The 25,000-nt window shown below is 43.4% G+C and overlaps 1 protein-coding gene across 20 annotated transcripts in view; it reads left to right on the top strand.

The window, feature by feature from the left end:
* Nucleotides 1-25,000, top strand: part of LOC123515007 — a 384,569-nt gene that overhangs the window by 83,916 nt on the left and 275,653 nt on the right. For 3 of the 20 annotated variants that reach the window (XM_045273345.1, XM_045273342.1, XM_045273338.1), the window contains exon 1: nt 4,107-5,019. The exons of 15 other annotated variants lie outside the window; for them this stretch is intronic. In XM_045273345.1, the coding sequence (XP_045129280.1) occupies nt 4,883-5,019 (137 nt within the window). In that variant the 5' untranslated portion in view covers nt 4,107-4,882. Of the gene's footprint in view, nt 1-4,106; nt 5,020-25,000 lie in introns of those variants that run through there. 2 more of the 20 variants (XM_045273340.1, XM_045273339.1) reach the window with 2 other exon arrangements.

The following is a 25,000-nucleotide window of genomic DNA, read 5'->3' as shown; positions in this document are numbered from 1 at the left end:
AATGCTGAACTCATTCCCACTGTCTGACGTCTTTCCTTTAATTTCAACCCGGCTGAGAATCTAAAGACTGTCTTAATTTGTTGCCAGATTGTTGTATGTCATTTATTTTCTCTGTGTGTGGTGTCTTTCTTCCAAATTTTAACCCCTCTGTTTAGTTAGAAGTCTGTCAATTATCAGATTTTCAGTACTGAGGTTAATACAGAACTCATTGCCACTGTCTGACGTCTTTCCTTTAATTTCAATTCATGTGATTGGATGAGAATTTAAAGACTGTCTGATTTTATTGCTACATTTTTGTACATCATTTATTTTTTCTGTGTGGTGTCTTTCTTCCAAATTTTAACCCTTCTGCTTAGTTAGAAGTCTGTCAGTTGTCATGCTTTCTTGCTAGTTTGTCAGTAATCACAACAGTTTATAATGGGGAGGAAACGCTACAGTTATTGAAAGTTAATATTTGAAGAATGAGCCACTGACTCTGTCTTGAATGCATCGCTCTGGAAAAAATAGACTAACACTTGTACGTAATCATGCCATGTTTGTCAGGAGATCAGAGGATGCTAGACTGAGGGAAAGCACTGAATATACTGAAAACTTGGTCTTTTTCCTTATGACCGTGACTCTATCACGTCCCAAAATAGAAAAAATAACTTGTACGTTATCATGTCATGTGTGTCAGAAGATCACAGGAATTAAGATTAGGAGAAGGAAATCAGCGAATGCATTTGAAGTTAAGGTTACTCTGCTTCTGACCATGACTGTCCCACGTTGCACAATCGATTGGCAGTTATACGTTATCATATCCGGTGGTTAAGTATCGACCACCGGTTTGTGTGCCATTGCAAACCTTCGCTTTCACTAGTATTTCACGTCTCCCGCTAAATGTCAGCTTTCCAAAACCTTTCATTGCCTAATTTTGACTGACTTTTGTCTCTTTTATTAGTTATTATCATTATTATTTTTCTAAGGTTTTCGATTATTTTGATAGTGTAATAAAGACTGTATGCTACTGATCAAAAACTTACTCGTCATCTGAGTGACTTTTGAACATGTAAAAATAATTGTCTTAATGAGAACTCAAAGCGTCTCCAAACACAATCCTGTTCAGGGTGACAAAAGGGAAAAGAATGAATGTAAGAACGCAACAAAATTAGTGAAGCTGCAAGAAGTCATCAGCCGCAGCACAGTGTACAGTTATCCAGCTGTGCCACTCCACCTTCAATGACTTGCAGCTGAGCACGTGTTCAGCATGTAATAAAACTCTTATTGATAAATACTGGAGATACATCCTCACAGTGAACCGACGATTACCAAATGATGGGCTGAATAAGATTGTCCTTGTATAAAAGCATCACACATCCACCTTTCATATTTTTATCTATCATCCTCATTAACTGAACTCATTCCCACTGTCTGACGTCTTTCCTTTAATTTCAACCCATGTGATCGGCTGAAAATCTAAAGACTGTTTGATTTTATTGCCAGATTGTTGTACACCATTTAATTTCTCTGTGTGTGATGTCTTTCTTCCCAATTTTAACCCCTCTGTTTAGTTAGAAGTCTGTCAATTATCAGATTTTCTTGTTAGTTTGTCCGTAGGTCATTCTAGCAACACTACATTGTATATACCACGTTCCTTTACTGATGCATACAGATATATGAATAATGACTACTTTTTTGTGGTGTTACTATAGCGGCAATACGCGAGAGAAGAGCTATATATCACATCTTCATTGCAACGGGAGGAGCGTGGCGGGGCATGGGGTGGCGGAACTAATCATCACGTTAAGGCTGGAGTGCATGGAGCCGTCTGGGGAAGGCTTCAATATGAGTCTGGCACTCGTCTACACACCCACTCATCCACTCACGCTCTCTGACTCCGTCCAGCTAGCGCGCCTCTCATCACCACCTCTCTAACTTTCAGTCTAAAGTTTTTATCCCAGTGCAGTCTCTGGAAACGCTTTATTATGTTATGAGGGTAAAAATGATGTTAATGGCAGGCCACCCGTTCCAGCGCCCTCCTTATTACCTCTCTAACTTTCACGATGTCTTAAGTCTTATCCCATTGTAGTCTCTTGAAATGGTTTAATTCTGTATGTTAGTACGAGAGAAAAATATTGATGGTTAATAGCTTGATAAACAGCCTTTTTAGAAACTTATACGTAAATAAAATGGAAATAGAAAAAAAATATTTCTAGGCTTTTTTCCATTTTTTTTTTTCTATCTAAATGTATTTCTTTGTGAGTCGTTCGTTTCCGTGTGTGACTTGCGCTAACCACGCCTACTTACGCGGCCTTCCTCTTCTCTCACTCGCTTGCATTTCTCGTCATCTTGACATTTCCAACTTTCACAATGTTTAAAGTTTTACCTCAGTGTAGTCTTTCACAAATATTATCGCTCTTTTCCTTGCAATTTGTCTGTATTTCTTTGTTCATTGTTTTCGAGTGTGACAGCGATAACTAAGCCTCCCACGCGACATTCATTCTCACAGTATTATGGCGACCTTCAAGAAATATTAATCAGTTTATTCTTACTTGTATATTCTTTTCTTCTATTTGACTTTCACTCTCTCTTGATTCCGTAGGTGATTGCGCTATACAATGCCTTCACACACGTTCTATCTTTGTTTATGTCGCAGGATGCTGTTATAGGTTTACTCCTACACTTATTCTTTCAATCTATCTGTTTGTATTTTTATATTAGGGGAGAACACTGGAGGAGGTACCGTTTATGACATCACTAACCACACCATCCCATTTACTCTCTATGTCGCTGGAAAAAGTGATTGGTAGTTCTACTGTTATTCTTTCCTTCAGTGTATGTCTCTCTTGATTCCGTGTGTGACTTAGAAGTAACCACGCCTGCCCACGCGGCGTCCCTCCCTCCCTCAGCGCAATAAGTCCTCGTTGTATTGCAGGAAACACCCGTCGATGTATTCCTACCAGCTGTTCATCCTCCCCTAGGAAAAATTAACCCTTATTACCTTTGGCTTCCCCTCGCAACGAAAGGGAGGGGAGGAAATGGACGAGGGAGGAGAGGGTGATGGAGGGGAAGGGAAGAGGAAGTTGGGGAGTGATAAGGAAACGGAGACAAGGAGGAAAGAAATTGTAAATAAAAAACAATACAAATAACTAGAAGAGGCGGACACAGTTGGTGGTGACTGGAATTCAAGACCAAGAATTGTGACATGAAACATAAACGTGTGTGAGTTGAGTTAATATTGTGTACGTGATAAAAGGAAGGTCAAGGGAAGGGGAAGGGGTGCGGATGTAAGGCTGGAGGACAATGAAGGGATAGAAGAAGGATAAGTAAAATCCAGAGTATATAAATCAAAGAGGGAAATGGAGCAGAGGTATCAAAAACGACATCAAGGGAATTAGGAAGGGAGGAGAACCAGGAAGGAAGGAAATACAGAGGGTGAATGAGAAGGAAGAAAATAGGTACAGAGGGTCGCAGGAAGGTAAAGAAAGAGGGAGGAAAATGAGGAAGAGAGGAAGAGAAGGGGAGGGAAACAAATAAGAGTAGCCACGCCCTGCACATTGGATGGAGGAAACCCAGCACCTCTTGGCGACAAGGGGCCACGTATGGGTGGTGGTGGTGGTAGTGGGTGAGATGAGGTGAGAGGTGACCGCCAGATTGGACAGCCCTGCACATCTCTGGCGAATGGCTGGTGTCATGCCAGTACCTAAGGATGGTGCTCGATAGGTGTCTTGCATAAACATGATTTGTTGAATGAATTAATCCAGAGAACTCACTGGTTGATGGTCATGCTCAGTTGCTAACCCGGAACGTGTGTGTGTGTGTGTGTGTGTATGTACTTACACACGTGTGCGTGGGCGTGTTTCCGTGGTCATGTGCGCGAGGACGTGAAATCCTGTGACTATGGATGAGAGTTGCCAGCTTGGCTGTTAGTGTCACCAGCACCCGTGGGTTTCCTACTGAGTGTTTCTCGTCGACTCATTTGGGTACAAAATGTCCACGAGAGTCAAGAAAATATGACTCTCAGTCCTCATCACCATATATGCGGTGCACGTTCTCGGGAAAAAATAGATGGAAAGCACGGCGAGGTGGCGCCTGAAGGGTGAGCGCCGCCGGGCCTTGTTTACTGTCCCGGGGCAGTGTGCCGGAGCCCGGAGCCTCGGTGAAGGGGTGTGTGTGATGCGGGTGCTTGCTGTAAGGGCTTGCACCGCCTTGTGGAACACCCTGGTTCAGTTGTTAGAGGTCCTCGTTGGGGTGAACCTCAGCAAGGCGTTGACTCCGTGACACACGTGTGATAGAAGCGCCTCGTTAGTTATTTACTCATATAGTTACGTTGAGAGCAGAGATAGTGCCTGGCCACGGTGCCGCGTCTGACATCATCGGGATGCTTCCACCCGCCAGGAAGACCTCCACGCGGCTACTGCTTCTCGGTGAAGGCGGTGGTACCACACAGCGGTTTGTTTGACACTAGCATGTGGTGGAGGGGATTGGTGAGCCCACACAAGCTTGTGATGGTGAGGTGGAGCCCGTGCAGGAAGGGCCTGTGGTGGAGCACATGGTCCGGACTATTCATTCCGGAAGTGGCGCTAATTAATGTGGTGGCGTGTTTGGCGGGCCACAGACCTTGGTGGCTCGCTGAGGGGAAGATGACAAACCGAGGATGGCGGTGGCCTCACTATACTGGAGGCACGGCTTGTCTTTGTTTATGAGAAACTAACATTTTGTGGAGGTAATGTTGTGTCTGCCGATTTCAGTTCAGTGGATTCCTTATTGTAACAGGAAATAGATTTCTGACGGTGCAGTGAGGACGGTGCAATAAAGATACTTGTGAATTAGTGACAATATTTGATGAGGACTGACAGTGGTGATCAGTCAGTGGAAGTTCCTCGGCGTGGACAGTGCCGCCATGTACGGGCGTCACCAGTTGCATGAGGAGCCAGCCTCGTGTGGCTGCGGGTTGGTCCGCAGTCCTGCACGGCGTAGGCGAAACAACCAACCTGAGCCTGTGTCCAGACTCTACTTTGACTACATCAGAGTGCCCAGGTGAGTCCAGCACGCGCTTGTAGTCCAGCATATAACCTTCCTCACAGACGAAACAAAACCTTTTTATCATTCATTCAATTTTGCTTCAGTATTTTCTTTCTTATCCATTTTTTTCTTTTTCATTATTCTAATTTATCTTCTAAATTCTTCCAACCAAATCATTGTTTCATTGTTCTTTACTTGACACCACACCCTGAGTCTGCCAGCCTGCCACTCACACGACAGCTCATATCAGGATTTACATTGACCAGGAGAGAGAGAGAGAGAGAGAGAGAGAGAGAGAGAGAGAGAGAGAGAGAGAGAGAGAGTTGAATTCGAAACGCCTGGATGATTTTGGCATACTTCAGCAAAAGTGTTGTTCTGGATTGTTCAGTCTAGCGTCCCTGTCATGGATCAAAGAAGTTAGAGCGAGGCGTTGCGTGCCGGCGGGGCGATAAGGGGTGAGGGGCGGACTGGCAGCACCGAATACTGGCACGACTGTTGTTTAACTTCATCTGTTTTATTCATTGTATCAGAATATCCATAACTCTAAAATTCTTCCCATTGTGTTTCTTAGAATGGGCAAGCTTGAGAAATCCTGATGTTAATGCAATGTTATCTGATTGATTTAGCTTTGTTAGCGGATTAGCGAATAGAAATATTTGGCTTATAGAATCTGGTATAATACTCAATTGACAGTCCAACTCCCGAGTCATTAGGAAGATTCTAAAGATTATATGCTATTTTTTTTCATGGATAAGGATTACAGGTGGAGATATGTAGGTGTGATTCATACAGGGTGTGACACGTGCAGACCTTCTCTTTTTGCAGCTTTCCCTATGTTCATATGTACTAACTCCAGAGAGAGAGAGAGAGAGAGAGAGAGAGAGAGAGAGAGAGAGAGAGAGATGCAATATCAGACAGTGGATTTTTTGAAACATAAATCGAGACAGTGCATCGTAACTAACCATCTTCACTCACCTCCATCCCAGCAATCTACATGTACTCCTGTGAAACGTACTCACATGCCCAATATTGTGACAAGAGATACACTGAAGTAGTAACATAGACAGCAAAAATCACATTAATTTCCACACTTCGATGTTTCTTTCCCGTAGAGTATATACTGTGGTGGGTGTTGCATGAGTATTTGTGAGTGTATTTGTCAGCACCAACACACACACACACACACACACACACACACACACACACACACACACACACACACACACACACACACACACACACACACACACAGATAAGGAGACAGCCGGCCAGGAAAAATAAAAAAAAGATATAAAGACACCAAAATCTCCGTACTGTGATGAGAGAGAGAGAGAGAGAGAGAGAGAGAGAGAGAGAGAGAGAGAGAGAGAGAGAGAAGTAAGAGGAGAGTTTTACGTGGTGACGCCTCATGTGACCAGTGAAGGATGACCGAAGACTCAGGTAGATGTAGAGAATGGAAGTAAGAAGAGAAAGAATAATAGGAGGCAAGGGAGGAGGAGGAGGAGGAGGAGGAGAAGGAGGAGGAACAAGGGAGATAAACGTAGGTAGAACAGGAAATAGGTCCATTACGTAGCTGGGTGACTCTTTAATAATGATGACTGATGCTGGAGGAGAGGAAAGCAGGATGAGAGAGAGAGCGAGAGGCAGTGAGGAGTAGGGCGGCGGAGCGAAGGGTCATGAGTCAGAGGAAAGGAGAGGGAAGGAAGGATGAGGGCGAGGAGGAAAGAGAGGTAATGAAGCGGTGTAGGTAGTGAGTGGTGAAGTGAGGTCTAGAGCTGCAGGAAGCACCTCCCGGGGTTACGCAGCACTTCCGCCACTGAATACTGACGTGGCGAGACGAGCGGGGAAAGAAAGTAGGAAGACGAGACGCGACGAGGAATGAGACAGCAGATTCAGATTCACCTCCCACTCAATCGCCGGCCTGGGGGATAAACACAGCCCAGATTTACCTCATGATATTCGTAATGGGAAGGCGCTGTGGGAGAGGAGAGAGAGAGAGAGAGAGAGAGAGAGAGAGAGAGAGAGAGAGAGAGAGAGAGAGAGAGAGAGAGAGAGAGAGAGAGAGAGAGAGATAAAAGAGGCTCTGTGATGTGTGTTCACCCGCCTGCCCGCTCGTGTTAAATTGTGCATGTGGCGAGAGATAACAAATGGCGAGGTGGGCGTAATTGGCAGCAAGATTAAATTTGTGTATTAATGAAGCAGTGGGGAGAGCAGGACTGGTCTGGCAGAAGCTAAAGCAAAATGAGTTCGATTAATTCCGTAATGAGTAAGTAATTAGGGACACAGCTGGGGGAGGGAGGGGAGGGCGTGCTGGGGAAGACCAAGACAACGGTGCACGTGTGGAGTGACTGTTTTGCTTTGTGTACTGCCTTCCCGCTGCTCCCTTTCGTGCTGCAGGCGAGGAGGAGGAGGAGGAGGAGGAAGCAGGGTAGTTTCAACGTTGGGGGCGTGAATTTACAGGCAGTTAGGCTAGCAAAGAACCGTGTCCTGCGGGATTACAACACACCTCACGTGCATTAAATCACCTCACCTGGAGCGGCTGAGTGCGATTTCTAGCGTCATGTGGAAGCGAGCGAGACGTGCGTGCTTGTAACTGAACCGTGGTGAGTGGCTTCTTGCAGACCCTCCTGGCGGGGTGTACGAGGCGGTGTGTGTCGCCTGGCCGGGCCTCTGACTCCAAGGGGTATTATGAGGGAGCTGATGGGAGGGAGGCTTGGTTAGGATGTTTGCAGCGGGTTACAGGCTGGGAGGGTTACGAGGAAACATGAGGCTTTGTGTTCAGTGATGACCTGCCGCTCTCCCATGCCCCATGCTGCGTGCGTAACTACTGTTGTTGATGATGATTATGATGTTGATGATGTTGATGTTGATATTGATGATGCTTGACACAGGGTTCTATCGGTGTTACAATAGCGGCGTTTATACTCGAAGGTAGAACGAGATATGTTTTTCTTTCTTTTTCTTTGTGTGTGTGTGTGTGTGTGTGTGTGTGTGTGTGTGTGTGTGTGTGTGTGTGTGTGTGTGTGTGTGTGTGGGTGGGTGGATGGGTGTGAACTTCATTTACCTTCTGGCTGCGTTTTCCTCACCGAGCTGGTCTATTTACGCTTTTGTCCTCGCCTTTATTGATTGCAATTCAGAGTGTGCGTGTTCCTGTCACCAGCGAGATCTTCATTTGTGCTTTCTGCGTACGGGACAACTTCTGAGGGACGCCGTGCACTGGATGACCCGCGTGCACCATTAGCAAGCCACGCACGGTGTTCATGCAGCTCGTCCGTGGTCGTGGTGAGACGATAGTGGCGGTGGTAGCAGTGGTGGCGGGGAACCTGGTGGGCATAGTGGAGCTCGACGTGAGTAGAGGGAGGAGGCAGGAGCCGCACCCTAGCTGGGCAGGGGTCAAGAGGACGAGGCGGTGGCAGACTTTCAATAAACTTCTCCTCGTTGTGTATTCGTGTGGCGACGCGCAACTGTTTCTTTGAGGAGGAGCAGACTGGCGGCGATGCAAGGCGAGGAGAACTGGAGTGGAGAGAAACTGACGTAGGTTTGTGAAATAAGAGTGATATGATGGAACGTAGCAGTGTGAAACTTGGTGTGAAAAGAAAAGTACGGTAAAGGAACGTAGCGATGAAATAGTTTAGGTGGGAGAGTTCAAGGAGGATGAGACGAGAGAAGTGCGTGAAGTGAATGGGAATGATAAGCAACAAAACTGATGACCAGGAAAATATCTAAGCTGTTAAGATCAAACAGAGAAATAGATACTCGTAACCTATGCCCATATTCCAGAAAGAGTCACCATTGTTATTTTTTAGACCTGAAAGAAATACAATAGTCCTTTTTTCTTTCCTTTTTCTATAACAGTAATCCACTTGACCTAATATGCAGAAGAGACACAGCTGCAGGAACGACGGGATACAGATGGGAAGCAGAGGAACGAGTCTGAATAAAGAATAGATCATAGGAGGAGGAGGAGGAGGAGGAGGGAGAAGGAGGAGGAGCAAGGTGAAGCGATGGTTAAAGAAGTGATCCACTGGGAGAGGTACATGTGTGTGGGGGTGTGGGAGGTGGGAGGTAAGAGATGGATGAGATGTACAGTACGTGACGCCTCTTGCAGGGAAGAAGATTCTGTTGTTGATCTCATTGTGTTCAGTGTTGGTTTCCTGCAAATCCTGACAGTAATATGACGCAAGCAGCAAGACACACACACACACACACACACACACACACACACACACACACACACACACACACACACACACACACACACACACACACACACACACACATACACACACACACACACAGATAGATTGATAGATAGATAGTTTATTGACCACATCAATACAAATTATAATATACATATACAAGTAACTTCCTAAACTAAATTAACAATACACATTTAACTAACATTTGGAATCACACCAATGTAGTCCACAAATATAATCTACATATAAAATTTACGTTTTAATTATACATTCCTAAGATATCATGAATGATTTTACAACATGTGTCATGGGGGATATCAGGTGAAAATAGTTCTTCAAGGGTGGTAACATTATACCTCACTCTGATGTTTCCTGTTATAGAACAGCCCTCAACCACGCGCCTCTCTGTCTGAACTCCTCTGCCACATACACACACACGTTCTTCAAAAGGAAGGCGGCCACGACCTCGTCTATTCCAACGGCCGGTTTCTACGATAAAATTGTGGCCACTTACTCGGAAACGAGTAAACGCTATGCGGTCGGACTCGTTTATCAGATGTTTATTTGTATATATATCGTGTACCGATAAGCTTGGATTGATCTCTATATATAGTACACCTTGATGAATTAGAATTCTCTATTACATTATGTACATTACTCGTTAAAGAGGTCGGGTCAGGAGGATCATTATCAATGAAATTTTGAATTAATTTGCCCATGTGCGTGTTTGTGCTGGTCACCATTCGGATGGAAAGTGCTAATGGGTCATCTGACATACTTGACCTCTGAGACCACATACTACTAAAAAACTTATGTTGTTTGAACTTAATCAAATCTGGGAGCAGAGGGTAGCCAGCTTCAGCATAACAGACCAAGTTTGATGTTGTTTTCCTGACCCCAAGTAGTTGTTTAATACCCCAATTATACAGCTTAATAGCAGGCTTGATATCAGCCCCTACCCAGGACTCACATCCATACAGCAGGGATGACATCATGGCAGCATCGAGGACTCGTCGCTTTACAACAAATGGAATATCATTGTTTTTCTTGAGAAAGGACACATACTTTAATACGTGGGACAGTTTTCTTTTAGCATGCGCCCGGACAGCCGAGGACACTGAGCCGTCACAGGTGAACGGTGACCCCAAGTACACATAATTCGTGCAATGTTCTATCACCAAGTCGTTCATCTGTATCGGCTCCGTATCTCTCTTCTCCATTAATTACAAAATATTTTGTCTTAGTGCAGTTGATTACCATACCAAACTCTTCACAAAAAATTTTCAGTATTTCTAACTTTTTTAACAAATTCTGTCTACTAGTTGACAATAATACTGTATCATCCATGAGAACCAGTATATGTATCCATCCGATGAGCTGCTCAGGTTGACAATTTTCTTTCATGAGGCGAATAAGTTCATTAACAAACACAATAAACAAAAAACAAGATGTAGGCGAACCCTGTCTGACTCCACGTGTAGCTGTCACCACAGCGCCGCCACCATCACTGTACCACACCCATAACGCCGTAACACAGCAAACAACTTTTTTTCTCGGGACTAAGTCTTACGCCTTTGAAAAGTCAATGAAAGTTATATACAATTTTGTTTTCTTCCGTCTGGCCATGTCAGAGAGAATGCGAAGCGTAACGATATGTTCAATACAACTACGCCTTCTTTGTGCCCCAGCTTGTTCCCTAAAAGGCTTGAACCACAGGCTTAACCGCTGGCACAGAACCATATCGTATAGTTTAGCCAAGGTATTGATTACACTTATACCTCGGTAATTACTCGGGTCTTTTCTGTCACCTTTCTTGAAAACTGTAAAAACCTTCGCTCTTATCCATGATTGAGGATAACTGCCTGCTAAGAAGATGCTGTTAAACAAAGCCACCAAACTATATATCCAATGAACTGGCAACAGAGAGAATACACCAGGAGGTATTCCATCAGGCCCGCAGGCTTTATCAGGTTTCATCCTCTTCGACTGTTCTTGCACCTCTGCGGGCGTGATTGGCTCATCAAGAATAGGGATAGTGACGCCATTTGTTTCGTCGTCTCCGTCTTGGTCCATGTCATCAGTGGGGTGGTTCAGTACTGCTTCAAAGTGCGTTTTGAAATCCTGGTCACTGGGACACAAGCTATCCTGGCGATAATCCATACTATAATCACCCTTCCAGTCAATTGCCTTCCACACTCCTGCGTCATCTGCGTCACTTAATAAATTTTCCCATCTACCAGTACTAGTAAAATGACCAACTTCCCGTTCATTTTGCCGCACACTATTCTGTGCACAAGTATATAGTGTGTTGGATAACTCTTGTACTGCATTGTCTACATCGAGGTCACCTTCAAACAGATTAATATGAGGGATGCTGTCTACAAACAGATTTTTCTCAATACTGTTGAACTTGACCGGTTTCTTACATTACACACACACACACACACACACACACACACACACACACACACACACACCCGGTAGCTCAGTGGTTAGAGCGCTGGCTTCACAAGCCAGAGGACCGGGGTTCGATTCCCCGGCCGGGTGGAGATATTTGGGTGTGTCTCCTTTCACGTGTAGCCCCTGTTCACCTAGCAGTGAGTAGGTACGGGATGTAAATCGAGGAGTTGTGACCTTGTTGTCCCGGTGAGTGGTGTGTGCCTGGTCTCAGACCTATCCGAAGATCGGAAATAATGAGCTCTGAGCTCGTTCCGTAGGATAACGTCTGGCTGTCTCGTCAGAGACTGCAGCAGATCAAACAGTGAAAACACACACACACACACACACACACTGTGCCATTTATTCTGTTTATTAAGATAATTAAATGTTGTAATTGATTGGCAATAAACATTTGAACTTGAACACACACACACACACACACACACACACACACACACACACACACACACACACACACACACACACACACACAGATAGACAGGCATATGTACTGCAGAGTGAAAGGGACACACGTCAGTAATCCTCCATATGCGTGTTTACTCAGGGTCTTCTCTTCCTGAACTTGATATGCATGTGAGGCGGAAGTTTTTTCTTTCCTTGATTTCTTCTTTCATTCCTTTTTTTGGGGGGCGCGTGATAATTTTCATAAAGGTATACTTACTACTCTGACTATACAGGAATGTAACCGGTACTTGCCAATATGAAACACAGCTTGTAGTGTGCCATTCCTGCACATAAGGCCGCTGTGCACACTGCAATGCACTTTTGCACATCAGTATTACCTGCCTGTGTCGCGGAGGAATGTAAACAGCATCAGGGGAAGCCTTACCGCTCCTGCCTGTGCCGCGCTGCTCGTGTGTGGCGGCGGCAGAGATGTGAAACGTTTCCTCATTACGCCAATAGGGGCTGGAGGAGCTAGACATCCCAGTGAATTACCTTCCCGATAACAAGACAACGAGGGGCTTGAGGGCGGTAAGAGCGCCCCTTGACTCCCTTCTCGGTCGGAAAGTCTCCCTCGGGACGCCTCTCCACACAGAGTGCCCTGCCTGCCTTATTGGGTCCTCCCTTCGTAACAGCAGTGGCGAGATGCTCAGGTGGAGGGCAGCGGCCTTTCCCTCCACATTCCGCGGGAGTATGTTGATGGAAGTGGGTGTGGTGCTGCTGCCTCGCATGCCACTTGGGGAAACTCTCCTGGTATCAGTAAAGGGAATGCTGGAGTGGCGTGGTTGGAGGAGGAAACACCAGGAAACACACATAGCTGAGTCTTTACTGGAGGGAGGTGGTGTGGTGGTGTGGTGGTGTGGTGGGGCAGAAGGGGCGATGTTTAACTGTCCCACACAAAAGAGAGTCATCCATATCCGAGCCACCCCCGACATGCCGATCCTGCCTTCTCCGGCACCCAGCGTTGGCGAGACTGATGGTAATCCCTCCCCCGCACACCAAATCCTTCCTGCTTCTCCCTATTCCCTCTTTTCCGTCCTTTTAAGTCCATCCACTTTTTTTTCTGTTTTCTTTCTCCTTACTACCTATTTGTTTATTTCTTCCTTTCCATTCGCTCTACTCTTTTCTCTCCTTTCTTTTCTCTTTCTCTCGACTTTCCCACCCCATATTCAATTCTTTTCATTCGCTTTACTCTTTTTTTTCTTTCTTAGTCCCTTTCTTATTCCAAACACCCACATTTCTTATTAGTTTCTTTTCTGTCCCTCCACTTTCATCTCTCTTCTTCTCTCCTTGTCTCCCTCTCCCTCTCTCCTAGATGCTGGAAAAATAAGCCGCGACTGGAAGTGTTCAGGAGTGATTGTCTGGTGCGAGTGGTGCTCTGGAAAAACGCGTCGGCTGTCGAGGAGTCTGCAAATTGGCGACGGTTGGCGAAGAGAGAAAGACAGAGAGAGGTAGGCGAGCAGTGAGTTGGCAACAAATATGATCTTACGGTTTCTATGATGACCCTTTTTTGCGAGTCGTGGTGTCAATGGACGGAGGCTGTAGTGGTGGTGGTGGTGGTGGTGGTGGTGAGGATGATGGTGAGTGTGATTAGCCATAAGTATTTCCAGTTTTTTTTTTTTTTTTTTTTGCTCATTTACTATTTCTCTTTTTTTTTTTTTGTGCCTTACCATACCTGTGATTTGTATGCTGACTCAGCTCCTCTCTTGCTTATTAGTGTGTACAGGGTAAAGTTAGTTATTACGTGCTCACACACACACACACACACACACACACACACACACACACACACACACACACACACACACACACACACACACACACACACACACACACACACACACACACACACACACACACACACACACACACACACACACACACACACACACACACACACACACACACACACACACACACACGTTTCAGGTATTCAAGACTACGTACGGCCTTTATCCTGAAACGCTTTACAGTCTCACCACGACAGTTTTCAAAGAATATAGAGATGAAGAGCCGGTTTCTCAAGACTATATCTCCTATTAATAATATAAATATCTCATCAATCTGTCATAAGAATCGTAAACACACCCTTAAGAAGTACTGTGTACCATACATTTACGAATTGACTCCTTTTAAGAGGGAGGTGTCAAGACATTTATCCCTGAATTCTGGTTAACTCTTATGTCTTTCAGGGAACTGGCAACACAGTGGGTCCTTTTTCTTTCCATATTTTGTTGCCCTTGACCAGCTGTCTCTCCTGCATATAAAAAAAATACTGCCTTTTGAATATAGTTAGGTTAGTTAGGTTAGTTGAATATAGTAGAAATGCTTTTGAATATTCTACTGTTTTTGCATGAACTATCGTACACGCAATGGAGAAAGGGAGGGAGGAAGGGAGGGAGGGAGGAAGTGAAGGGAGCGAGGGAGTTTTGCCATTCAGTCTAGTGTTTGAGTTAGTTTGATGCCTCGCTACGTAGTTTCCAAGAGCGCTGTGGTGTCTGCGGTGGAGCCTCTGGTCGTGGGGAGGGGATGGGGGGAGAGGAGGGGATGATGATGTGAAATGTTGGATGGACGGCAAGACTGTTCCAGACCGCGATGAGCCTCCTGCAGGTCTGCTTGGGGCCTTAAATTGGTGAATGTAGTGGTGTGGTTGTGGAGTTGACGTGTGTGTGTGTGTGTGTGTGTGTGTGTGTGTGTGTGTGTGTGTGTGTGTGAATGAGTGGTTCAGTTCAGTTCAGTTGTTAGTCGGAAGCGTTTCTTTTTCTTCCTTTCTCTTTCCTTTCCTTTTCGTTTATGAACCAAATTGATGTATTCTTCCTTTCCGTTCCCGTTGCATATTTATCTTCAAAAAGTTTCCTCCAATAATTCCCTCTTCTTCTTTGTATGGCTGTTGCAATCTTACACTTTCCTATATATTTCTCTATACGTATATATGTATATCTTAAGTGTATGCAATTCTGAGCGCCGAGTTGGTTTAGGTGGCAAGGAGCAGCTGGGATACAGTCGCACACGCTCACTGCCAGCCCGATAGCGTCAGGGAGCAAGGCGAGAGGCATAACAAATGTCCTCGGTTTAGATCAGCCTGAGGGAGGTGGGTGTTTTATGGCCGAGCCTGGCGCCCTCTGCTTCCTTACATGAGTGGGAGATAGCGATGGGACATGAGGCGTCAATGGACTGGTTCCTCTAAGTTCCGTTAACATACTGACGATGACACAGAAGACAAACTTAACCGTCATAGATGCTCGTATGTTAGAGAAAGTATAGGTGTGCTTATAAGGTGACTTGGAATGCTGGCGTCTCTCCTCTGTCTTGGCTAGCAATCAGAGAGTAATGTATGGCAGCACATGAATGATCTGGCACTGTCTTGATAGATATTTACAGATTTGGTTAGAAGCTGAGTAACCTTCCCGACTTCTTTCTGTTGTACTTTTGCATTTTCTTTCAGTACAGACTATTTGACTACTAATCACACAATTATCACTGGTTTTGCTTACATATAGGTAAGTAATTTTACGGAGGTGAAATGAAACAAAAGGCATTAGAAGACTTGAAACACTTTACCTATTACAAGCAGTCGGCCTTTTTTTTCTTCCATTTTTTGTAGCCCTTGGCCAGTTTCCCCTCCTGCATAAAAATAAAAAGTTGTCCTTGAATTACGCTATAAACTTACAACACATTTTCAAACAAGTCATTTATCGCCTAAATTTACAGGTCTATACTTACATTCATTCGGAACACGGTTTGATTATTTTCCTAACCTGGCCCGTTATTTTCTTTCATGTTCTTAATTGGCAACCGTTTTAGTATTATCTTTACACATAACTTTATTTAACTGAAGAAATCGTATCAGTTAACGGATTGAGTATTCTGACGTGCTTAGAATATATCAGTTATCAGTTCGTGCTAAATTGTCAGCAGTAAGACTTAGGGAAAAATAACAGAAGGAGTAAATGTGTAATGTTCATCAAATTCCGGTCCTTGACTATACAACGAGCAATCTGGCATCTCAGTTTGGCTTTCATTAGGCAAGTGAAGAATTAAAGCCATTGAAATACGCGCACGCTGGAGGATGGATCTCTAACTTGCAGCAGTGTACACGACTCGGCCCTCAATGATCCTGAATAAATTAAGCAGTATGTGCAGCTCAAACAAATGCAGACTAGTAAGTAACCAATGCTGGTGGTTGGCGGGCTCCTCGTCTCCAACACACGATGCACAGACGAGGCAAGGCATCAGGAAATGTTTAAGTTTGAGAGACAGTAACGTGCAGTGATGGTGAGTTGCGCTTCTCTTTGGACAATTAGTGATAACCACTGACGTCTATTTTTTGAGTGGCTGGATAAAAAAAAAGAATGACAAAAGTAAGCACAGACGAGGCAAGGCTTAAGAAATGTTTAAGTTTGAGAGACAGTGACGTGCAGTGATGGTGAGTTTCGCTTCTCTTTGAGCAATTAATGATAACCACTGACGTCAATTTTTTTAAGTTGCTGGAAAAAAAAGAATGACATAAATAAGTGAGTGAATAAACAACAAATAGCTTGATCTTATTATCCAAACGTATTATTACGAAAAGTAAATGTGAGTTTTTTGTTTATCTGTTTATTACACGTGTATTACAATCTGGTTTTAATTCTCTGGCCTTAATTTCGTTGTACAATTTGAAAGAAAAATAGAGAGATAGTTTGATTATATTATTCAAACGATGTAGGAATTAAGTCTTGTCATTAATGTTTTTTTTTTTTTATTACACGTATCACAATCTGCTTTAAATTCCCCGTTAAAAGAATAATGATAATATATAAAACTGTGGAATTTCATGCAATTTATACTTTGAACATCCAATATTTTTTTCTGGGTTGTGAGTGATGAGACTAACCGGAATAACACACACACACACACACACACACACACACACACACACACACACACACACACACACACACACACACACACACACACACACACACACACACACACACACACACACACACACACACAGGCACACGGAAATGCACGTACAGTCAGGAAGTGAGCAGGATTTGGAGGGCTGGAGGGAGGACCTGAGGAAATTTGCTCAATATATATATATATATATATATATATATATATATATATATATATATATATATATATATATATATATATATATATATATATCAAATGTGGCGCAGCTCAGTACGAAGAGAAACTAAGGAAAATAGACAGATAGATGGAATAGATAAATAAATAAAAAAGATAAAGTATAAGAGCGTGAAAATAATGAATAACAAAATAGATAAAGGAAAATAGGTAGATAGATGTAATAGATAAATAGATAAAAAAATAAAGTATATAATGATTAGCAAAATATATATATTGAGATGGGTTTGTAAGTAAATTTGTTTATGATATATAAAGAAGGAAAAATCTTGAATAACTAAGCAAATAAAAAATTACATAAATTGGCTGGAAGGAGAGAGAGAGAGAGAGAGAGAGAGAGAGAGAGAGAGAGAGAGAGAGAGAGAGAGAGAGAGAGAGAGAGAGAGAGAGAGAGAGAGAGAGAGAGAGAGAGAGAGAGAGAGAGAGAGAGAGAGAGAGAGAGAGAGAGAGAGAGAGAGAGAGAGAGAGAGAGCAATATATAAGTGAATAGACAAACAGACAGACAGATGAACAAGTAAATAAATGAATGAATAAATAGAAAAAGAGAACCACCAATAAATAACCGACGAAATGCATTAATCAGAGCAAAATATTTCACCTCAACGTTTTCTTATAAATTTCATTCTTTACAGTATCAAACTCCCTCAGTACCATGACTCGCTTTCATTATCAATCTACTTTCTATTTGGTGATTTGATACAGCCTCAAAAACTTATGTGGGGGGATTGAGATAGTGAAGACTGTAGCCATTAATCTTCTGACCTCCATAGACCCTTCCTAATGTCAGTAAAATGGTCAAATCGTACACAAATCTCAAAGTGAAAATGTGTCCCAATATTGAAAAGGTTAAATTTGAAGAGAAAAACGGAGGAGAACCTAATATCAATGAAATGGTCAAATCGTACACAAATCTTTAAGTGAAAATGTGTCCCAGTATTGAAAAGGTTAAATCTGAAGAGAAAAACAGAGGAAAACCTGATTCGTTGAAGCAATAACAGAATCAAATGAACAATACTCTGAATGTTAGGACGTTTTTTCAACTTTGGGAGAAAAAAAAACAAGGTTGACCTGAGCATTAATTAATTAGGGAGTCTGGAATGGTAAACCGAGAGAGAGAGAGAGAGAGAGAGAGAGAGAGAGAGAGAGAGAGAGAGAGAGAGAGAGAGAGAGAGAGAGAGAGAGAGAGAGAGAGAGAGAGAATTATTATGTGCTCAGTTAAATTGGAGACTAGTAAGAGGAAATAATATTGAGTGATGGATTGAGAGCCTTTCGTGCGATAGTTAAACTTGGAAACTGAATAACTGGAGTGTGTGTGTGTGTGTGTGTGTGTGTGTGTGTGTGTGTGTGTGTGTGTGTGTGTGTGTGTGTGTGTGGAGACGGCTGGTGTCTCGTGCATTACCCAGACACACAAGCCGTTTCTATAGCAGATGGGCGGCGAGGCGTTACGGTTTTGGATTGGAACTAAAGCTGTGCTGGAGAGAGAGAGAGAGAGAGAGAGAGAGAGAGAGAGAGAGAGAGAGAGAGAGAGAGAGAGAGAGAGAGAGAGAGAGAGAGAGAGAGAGAGAGAGAGAGAGAGAGAGAGAGAGAGAGAGAGAGAGAGAGAGAGAGAGAGAGATTGGAAAGTATCGTTTAGGCAAGGCAGTGTATCCTAGACTGTTCCGTCAGTATATAGTCTAACAGATGCTTGAGTCAATTACAGGAAGTGGCAGGAGCAGCCTTCAGTGTGTGCAATTCAATTTTAGAACGATCTCCGGTACACAAAGGGCGTTGTTTCAGGAAGGGACGTAATCTCTTGAAAAAATTAAGGGAAGCTGGAAGAAGTCATCAAGGGACACCCGTAGCAATTCCTGTATAAAATAAGTTTACCTGTTTTCACTTGTAGCTATTCGCAAATTTGTTTAGCTTGTTGGTTAGTAATGATAGCTTTTGTGTTTTTATAATTTCACAAAGCGATTATTTTAGTATTACACGGTCAAACAATATTAGTTTCATAACTTATCAATTGTAGTGCACTGGAACTTTACAGGGTGCGTGGTAACTCACACTAGACTCCAAGGGATGCTACAGTCTTCATCTATACATAAAGAGATGTTGTGGTGCTTCTGATTACTCCATGCAGGGGTCTCAAAAGGTTTAGAAAATTATCAAAGCGTCTCACGTCACCCCTCCCCCGTCTCCTTTTCTGCAGTGGGCGTGGCGCCGCGTGACCGAACGAGTCACGCAGTACATTAAGTTGTTTGGGTTCACGTCCGTCGTCTTCTGAGGGGAGGCCCGTCTATCTCTGGGGTGCGCACGCTCGCAGCCACGCGGTATCTGTTTTATGTCATATTCTAAACAGAACGTGGAGGGCTGCGTGTGTCTTGAGGTCTTTCTGTAGGGGGTGAGGAAAGGACGGTGGGGAGCAGCCTGGCGAGTTTGCTTACATAATGGTTTACATAATGACAGTGTTAGTTGTATGAAGTAAAAGTAATGAAAAGACACTGTCGATTCAAGCTGTGAATGAAACGGTGGATACTGTAACCCTTGCTTATTGCTTATTCACTGTTTGGTTATCCCATTCAATTATGTTTGTCTTTGTGGAGAAAAATCGAAACCATTGCTCGTTTCGTATGCATTGGTCAGAGATCTGCATCCTTAAACGCGGCGATGTTGTTCAACGCTTATAACAAACTGTAGTGGAAGTTGTTGATGTTTCCATAAGTATTTACACAATTCTACCAAGAGATGAACTAAAGTTCAGTGAATAACAAAAACTCTTTTGGGGACCGTGTTGATCATCTTTGTGGCCCGTGAAATTATCAGTCCTGGCAAGAACCCGAAGTGAAAGAGAATACGGGTCGGTGTGTGTACGTACGTGTGCTGGTTTGAGTCAATGTGTTTACCAGATCCACTCCACCCGCACTCTGCTCGTGACCTGCCAGTCATAAAGAGAAGCTCCTGAGGGTGACTCGTAAACCAGCACCTCCCCTGCCCGATGCCACTCCCTCACCTCTGCCCCATGCCACCCCCACACTCCACAGCCACCCTCACTCCCAACCCCTCCACCCATCACGTCCCTTCTCCCCTGTATTATGGCATCCTTTATCCCAAAATATCCGCAGTTATGCCAAATATCGCCAACCTGTCTCCTCCCATGTCCTCCCTCTTTTAAACTTTCTGTCTCCCATGCTGCTCCACTCCCCAGTCCACACTCTCAACCCACCCTTACCATTCCCACATGCCATTCCTCTTTCCCCACTCCAAGAAATTCATCACCCAATACTCCACAACACCCTTCAGTCTCTCGTCATGTCATTCCTCACTTCTCAGTCACTTAAAACATTCTTCACTGTAACCATCATCCCTTGCTTTCTTCCCAGGCATTCCTCCTTTCCCCACTCCAAGAAACTCATCACCCAACTCTCCACAACACCCTTCAGTCTCTCTTCATGTCATTCCTCACTTCTCAGTCGCCTAAACATTCTTCACTTTCCTCTCTCCCTCCCAACTTACTAACAACTTCATTCCCTCCACAGTCCCATCCACACTCCGCATTCCTCGCCCACACGTTAGTTTCTCTCACGTGCTTTTAAACTCCCTCTTCCTCCCCACCTCTGTGCTTCCATCGACCCTCCCTTTTACCCTCACCGCCCCCTTCCCCCGTGCCACTAATCCCCATCATCCCCTGCCCGCTCTGACGCACGCACCGCTACTCGTTAGAAAGCTCAAAGTAGGTTACGGGGATTTGCTCTGGTATAGTTTGGGGCAATTAGGTTATTTTTACATATCTAAATATAGGAGGGTTTACCCGCAATGAGAGAGAGAGAGAGAGAGAGAGAGAGAGAGAGAGAGAGAGTGTGTGTGTGTAGCATCTTATATTTACTTCCCTTGTGTTTAGCGTCTTTCTTTCAATTGTATGTTGTCCAATCTGGCAAGAATCATATTGTGAGATTCTGTAATAAGATTGTCAGGAGATGAGGGGCTTTGAGAGCGAGGTAGAGGACAAAGCACAGTAGAAACAAAGGAAATAGCTTGTTGTCTACTTCTGATCATGACTGTGCTGGAGGGAAGTTGTGCGTGATAGCTTTTGTAATGTGATTGTGAGCAGTAAAGAACACCTACGACTGAGGTGAAGGACAAGCCACGAAGGAAATGAATGATGGTTAAAGTCTATTTCTTCTGACGACTGGATAGACTGTACAATAAGCAACAATTTTCAATATTCTTGAGGAAAAAATAGATAAGATTGTATGATTGTACGTACGGACCTAACTATTGTTTCCAACTTACACTCACACACCCCCACCCCCAAAAAAAGGAAATTAAAAGCCACCCTGTAAAGATAAAAAAAAAGTAATAATAGTGAATAGATAAATAAATATAATGAATAAAACAAATAAATAAAGATAAACAAGATTGGAAGACGTATCTATCAACCAACACCCTTGAAAAAAAAAAAAATTAAAACCCCTTAAAAGATTAAAAAAAAGCAATAATAGTGAATAGATAAATAAATATAATGAATAAAAAAATAAATAAAGATAAACAGGAGTGAAAGACGTAAATATCTACCAACACTTGAAAAAAAAAACCCATACACAACCATTATTTTCAAACATCCCGAGAAAAAAATAGATAAAACCTGATAGATATTAATCGTATCCCCGAAATGTCTCTGCTTAGTAAAACCTTTCAGAAATAAGAATAAGCCAGTGGGAGTCCTCATCGATAAGGTTTATAAATAGCGGAGACTCGTCTTGCCCTCAGGCCGCTGGGAGGAGGGTGGAACGTGGTGTGCGGGGGAAGGGGCGTGGAAGGGCGCGGCAAGGCGTGGAGGAGGAGAGTGAAGGACCGGAGAAATTGGATAGGAGTGAAGGAAAGATCAGAGAAGATTAATACGATGAGGTTGATGAGGAAAAGGGACAAAGAACAGGAAAAACAAATTACGAGGAGGATGATGATGAGGAGGAGGAGGAGGAAGGGAAAGAATGGTGGACTACAGATGTGTATGATAAGGATGATAAGAAGAGGGGGTTAAGAGGAGAAAAAAACAGAAATTATGAGGAGGACGAAGAGAGAGGGGACAGTAATTAAAGGAAGAGGATACGTGAATAAAGTACGGAGGAAAGGAATACAGGAAAGAAGGGAACAGGGAAGACATTATGAAGATGAAGAGAAAGAGAGAGAAAAAAAAAAGATGAATCAAGGAAAAAGAAAAATGTACAAGCATGAAAAAGAAGAATGAGGAATGGAATACTGGAAAAAAAAAAGACGAACTGGATGATGAGGAAGAAGAAAAAAAAAGGAGGAGGTCGAAATAAGGAAATAACAAAAAGATGAAAAAAAAGCTAGTTAGAATGATTAAAGGCAGAAGTGAACAAAAGAAAAGAAAAAGAATAGATAACATAAAAAAGGGGGAATTAAACCGAAGTGGAGAAGGAAGAGAGAGAAAATGTAAACCAAATACACTGAAAACAAAGAGAATCGCAAATGAAAATCTGCCACGAAACGAAAGAAGGAAAGAAAAGAATCAAGAGAGGAGAAAGTTTGAAGGGACAGGGTGGTGGAAGGGAAGATGACAAGGGAAGGGGCTGAAGGGACAGGACAGAAGGAGCAGCAGGGATACAGTGGAAGGAGGGGAGGATGGAAGGGGTAGGAGAGAGATGGAAGGGACAGGGATATAGTGGAAGGGGGAGGGTGGGGGAGAGGGACAGAGGGAGGGCAGAGGTCAAACAGTAAGGAATCGTTACGGTAATCACCACTTCATTACCTTCCCTCCGGCAGCTTCCTGGGCCTCACTCCTTGTCTCCTTTACCCTTCAGCCCTTCCTTCATCCTGTACCTTCCTTCCATCCCCTCCTTCTCCTCTTTCTCCTCCTCCTCCTCCCCCTCCTCTCTTCCTCTTCCTCATCCTTTTTCTCCTCCTCCTCCTCCTCCTCCTCCTCCTCCTCCTCCTCCTCCTCCTCCTCCTCCTCCTCCTCCTCCTCCTCCTCCTGTCTTAAATTTTCTGTCGTGTTAACCAGTCTTGCATAAACTCGAATTTTCTTTATTGCCAAACAGTCAAGTAAGGGCCAAAAGGTCTGTTAATGATTGTTTTTCTTTGTATGCTTCCTCCTCCTCCTTCCTCCTCCTCCTCCTCCTCCTCCTCCTTCCTCATGATTGTCTTATTTTTTCTTTCTCTTTTTCCTCCCTCTCTAAATTCCTCACTAATTTCAAAATATATATCCTTTCTCTCATGTATTTTTATGTATTTATATGTATTTTTTTTTCTCTTCCTTTTTTATTAACTGACGTAATTTGTCGGTGTTATTATTATTATTACTTTTCTGTGGGAGAGTTTCTTTTTTTTTTTTTTGTTCACTTCAGGTGGGGAAGTCTTTGGACGTGAACGCGTGTTTGTGTATCAGAAAAGAAGGAAAGGAAGAAAATTAGACTCCAGTTGTTAATCAAATATGGTATTGTTCAGCATTGTAATAGTATGAAGAAATATTGTACAAGTAAGCAGTGATTTGTAAACTTATCTTCTTAACTGTCTGTCTATTTCTATCGATGTATCTATTTATTCATTTATTTATCTATCTATCTATCTATCTATCTACCTATTTATCTATCTATCTATCTATTTCTTTATCTATCTACCTATCTATCTAATTATCTATCTATCTATCTATCTATTTACCTACCTGTAAATCTGTTTGCCGGTCTATCTACCTGTATATATGTGTGTGTGTGTGTGTGTGTGTGTGTGTGTGTGTGTGTGTGTGTGTGTGTGTGTGTGTGTGTGTGTGTGTGTGTGCATGAGTGAGTATAAGTGTCAGCGCAGGAGGAGGGAAGCCAGAGGGGATGTATAGTCTAGCTACCCTGATCATTCCACAGCTCAATAAGATAATTACTGACATTACTCGTGCCTGCCTCTGTAATAAGGGCGATGATCAGCCCCTGGTGGCGTAGCGGTAACCCATGTCTTGCCTCACTACACCGCTATTGATGCTCCCTAGATCGATCCTATTGCCTTCTATGGAACCCTGAAGCAACGGGAATCACGAATCACTGAGACCACCGTTGATGTGAAAGGAATTAGCGGAAGTAGGAAAAAAATTAAAATAAAAATAAAAGGGAAGATTTTATGTGGGTTTAAAAGAATAATGAATAAGAAAATATAAAACAGAACTGACAGTGCAGGTGGAGAGTGATTTTTTAGAGAATATTAGCCAGTATAGTAAAGGAAGGTGATGTGGAGACAGAAAAGAAAACGAGGAGTAGAAAGAAAATGAGGATGAAGGTGAGTGAGGAAAAGGAGAAAAAGGAGAACTAGGGAGGAAGATTGAACTGGAAGGAGATGAAAGAAAATGAAAAAGGAGTAAAAAAAAAAAAAGACAAGAAATTGAAGGTACAGGCGATGAAAGGTATTGGCAGAAAGAGAGAGAGAGAGAGAGAGAGAGAGAGAGAGAGAGAGAGAGAGAGAGAGAGAGAGAGAGAGGAGAAAATAAAAGAAAACTGATGATACAAGTTCTGGTGAGGAAGAGAAGCAGTTGATGTGAAGGAAAAAAAAAAAAGGGCAAAGGAGAAGGACAGGTGAGGGACGTGCTGGCTTGGCGTGGCGTGGCGTGGCGTGGCTTGGCGTGGCGTGGCTTAGCGTGAAATGCTTGGTTTCTGAGGCGTGGGAATTATGGCTTTCCCTCACAACTGGGTCGAATGTTTTGCTTGTGTGTGTGTGTGTGTGTGTGTGTGTGTGTGTGTGTGTGTGTGTGTGTGTGTGTTGTGGTAGTGAAAAGTAAA

Source organism: Portunus trituberculatus, chromosome 38 (genome assembly GCF_017591435.1).
Source record: "Portunus trituberculatus isolate SZX2019 chromosome 38, ASM1759143v1, whole genome shotgun sequence".
NCBI classification, from domain to species: Eukaryota; Metazoa; Arthropoda; class Malacostraca; order Decapoda; family Portunidae; genus Portunus; species Portunus trituberculatus.
Note: the sequence above shows the minus strand (reverse complement) of the source record. Positions and strands in the feature narration are given on the sequence as shown.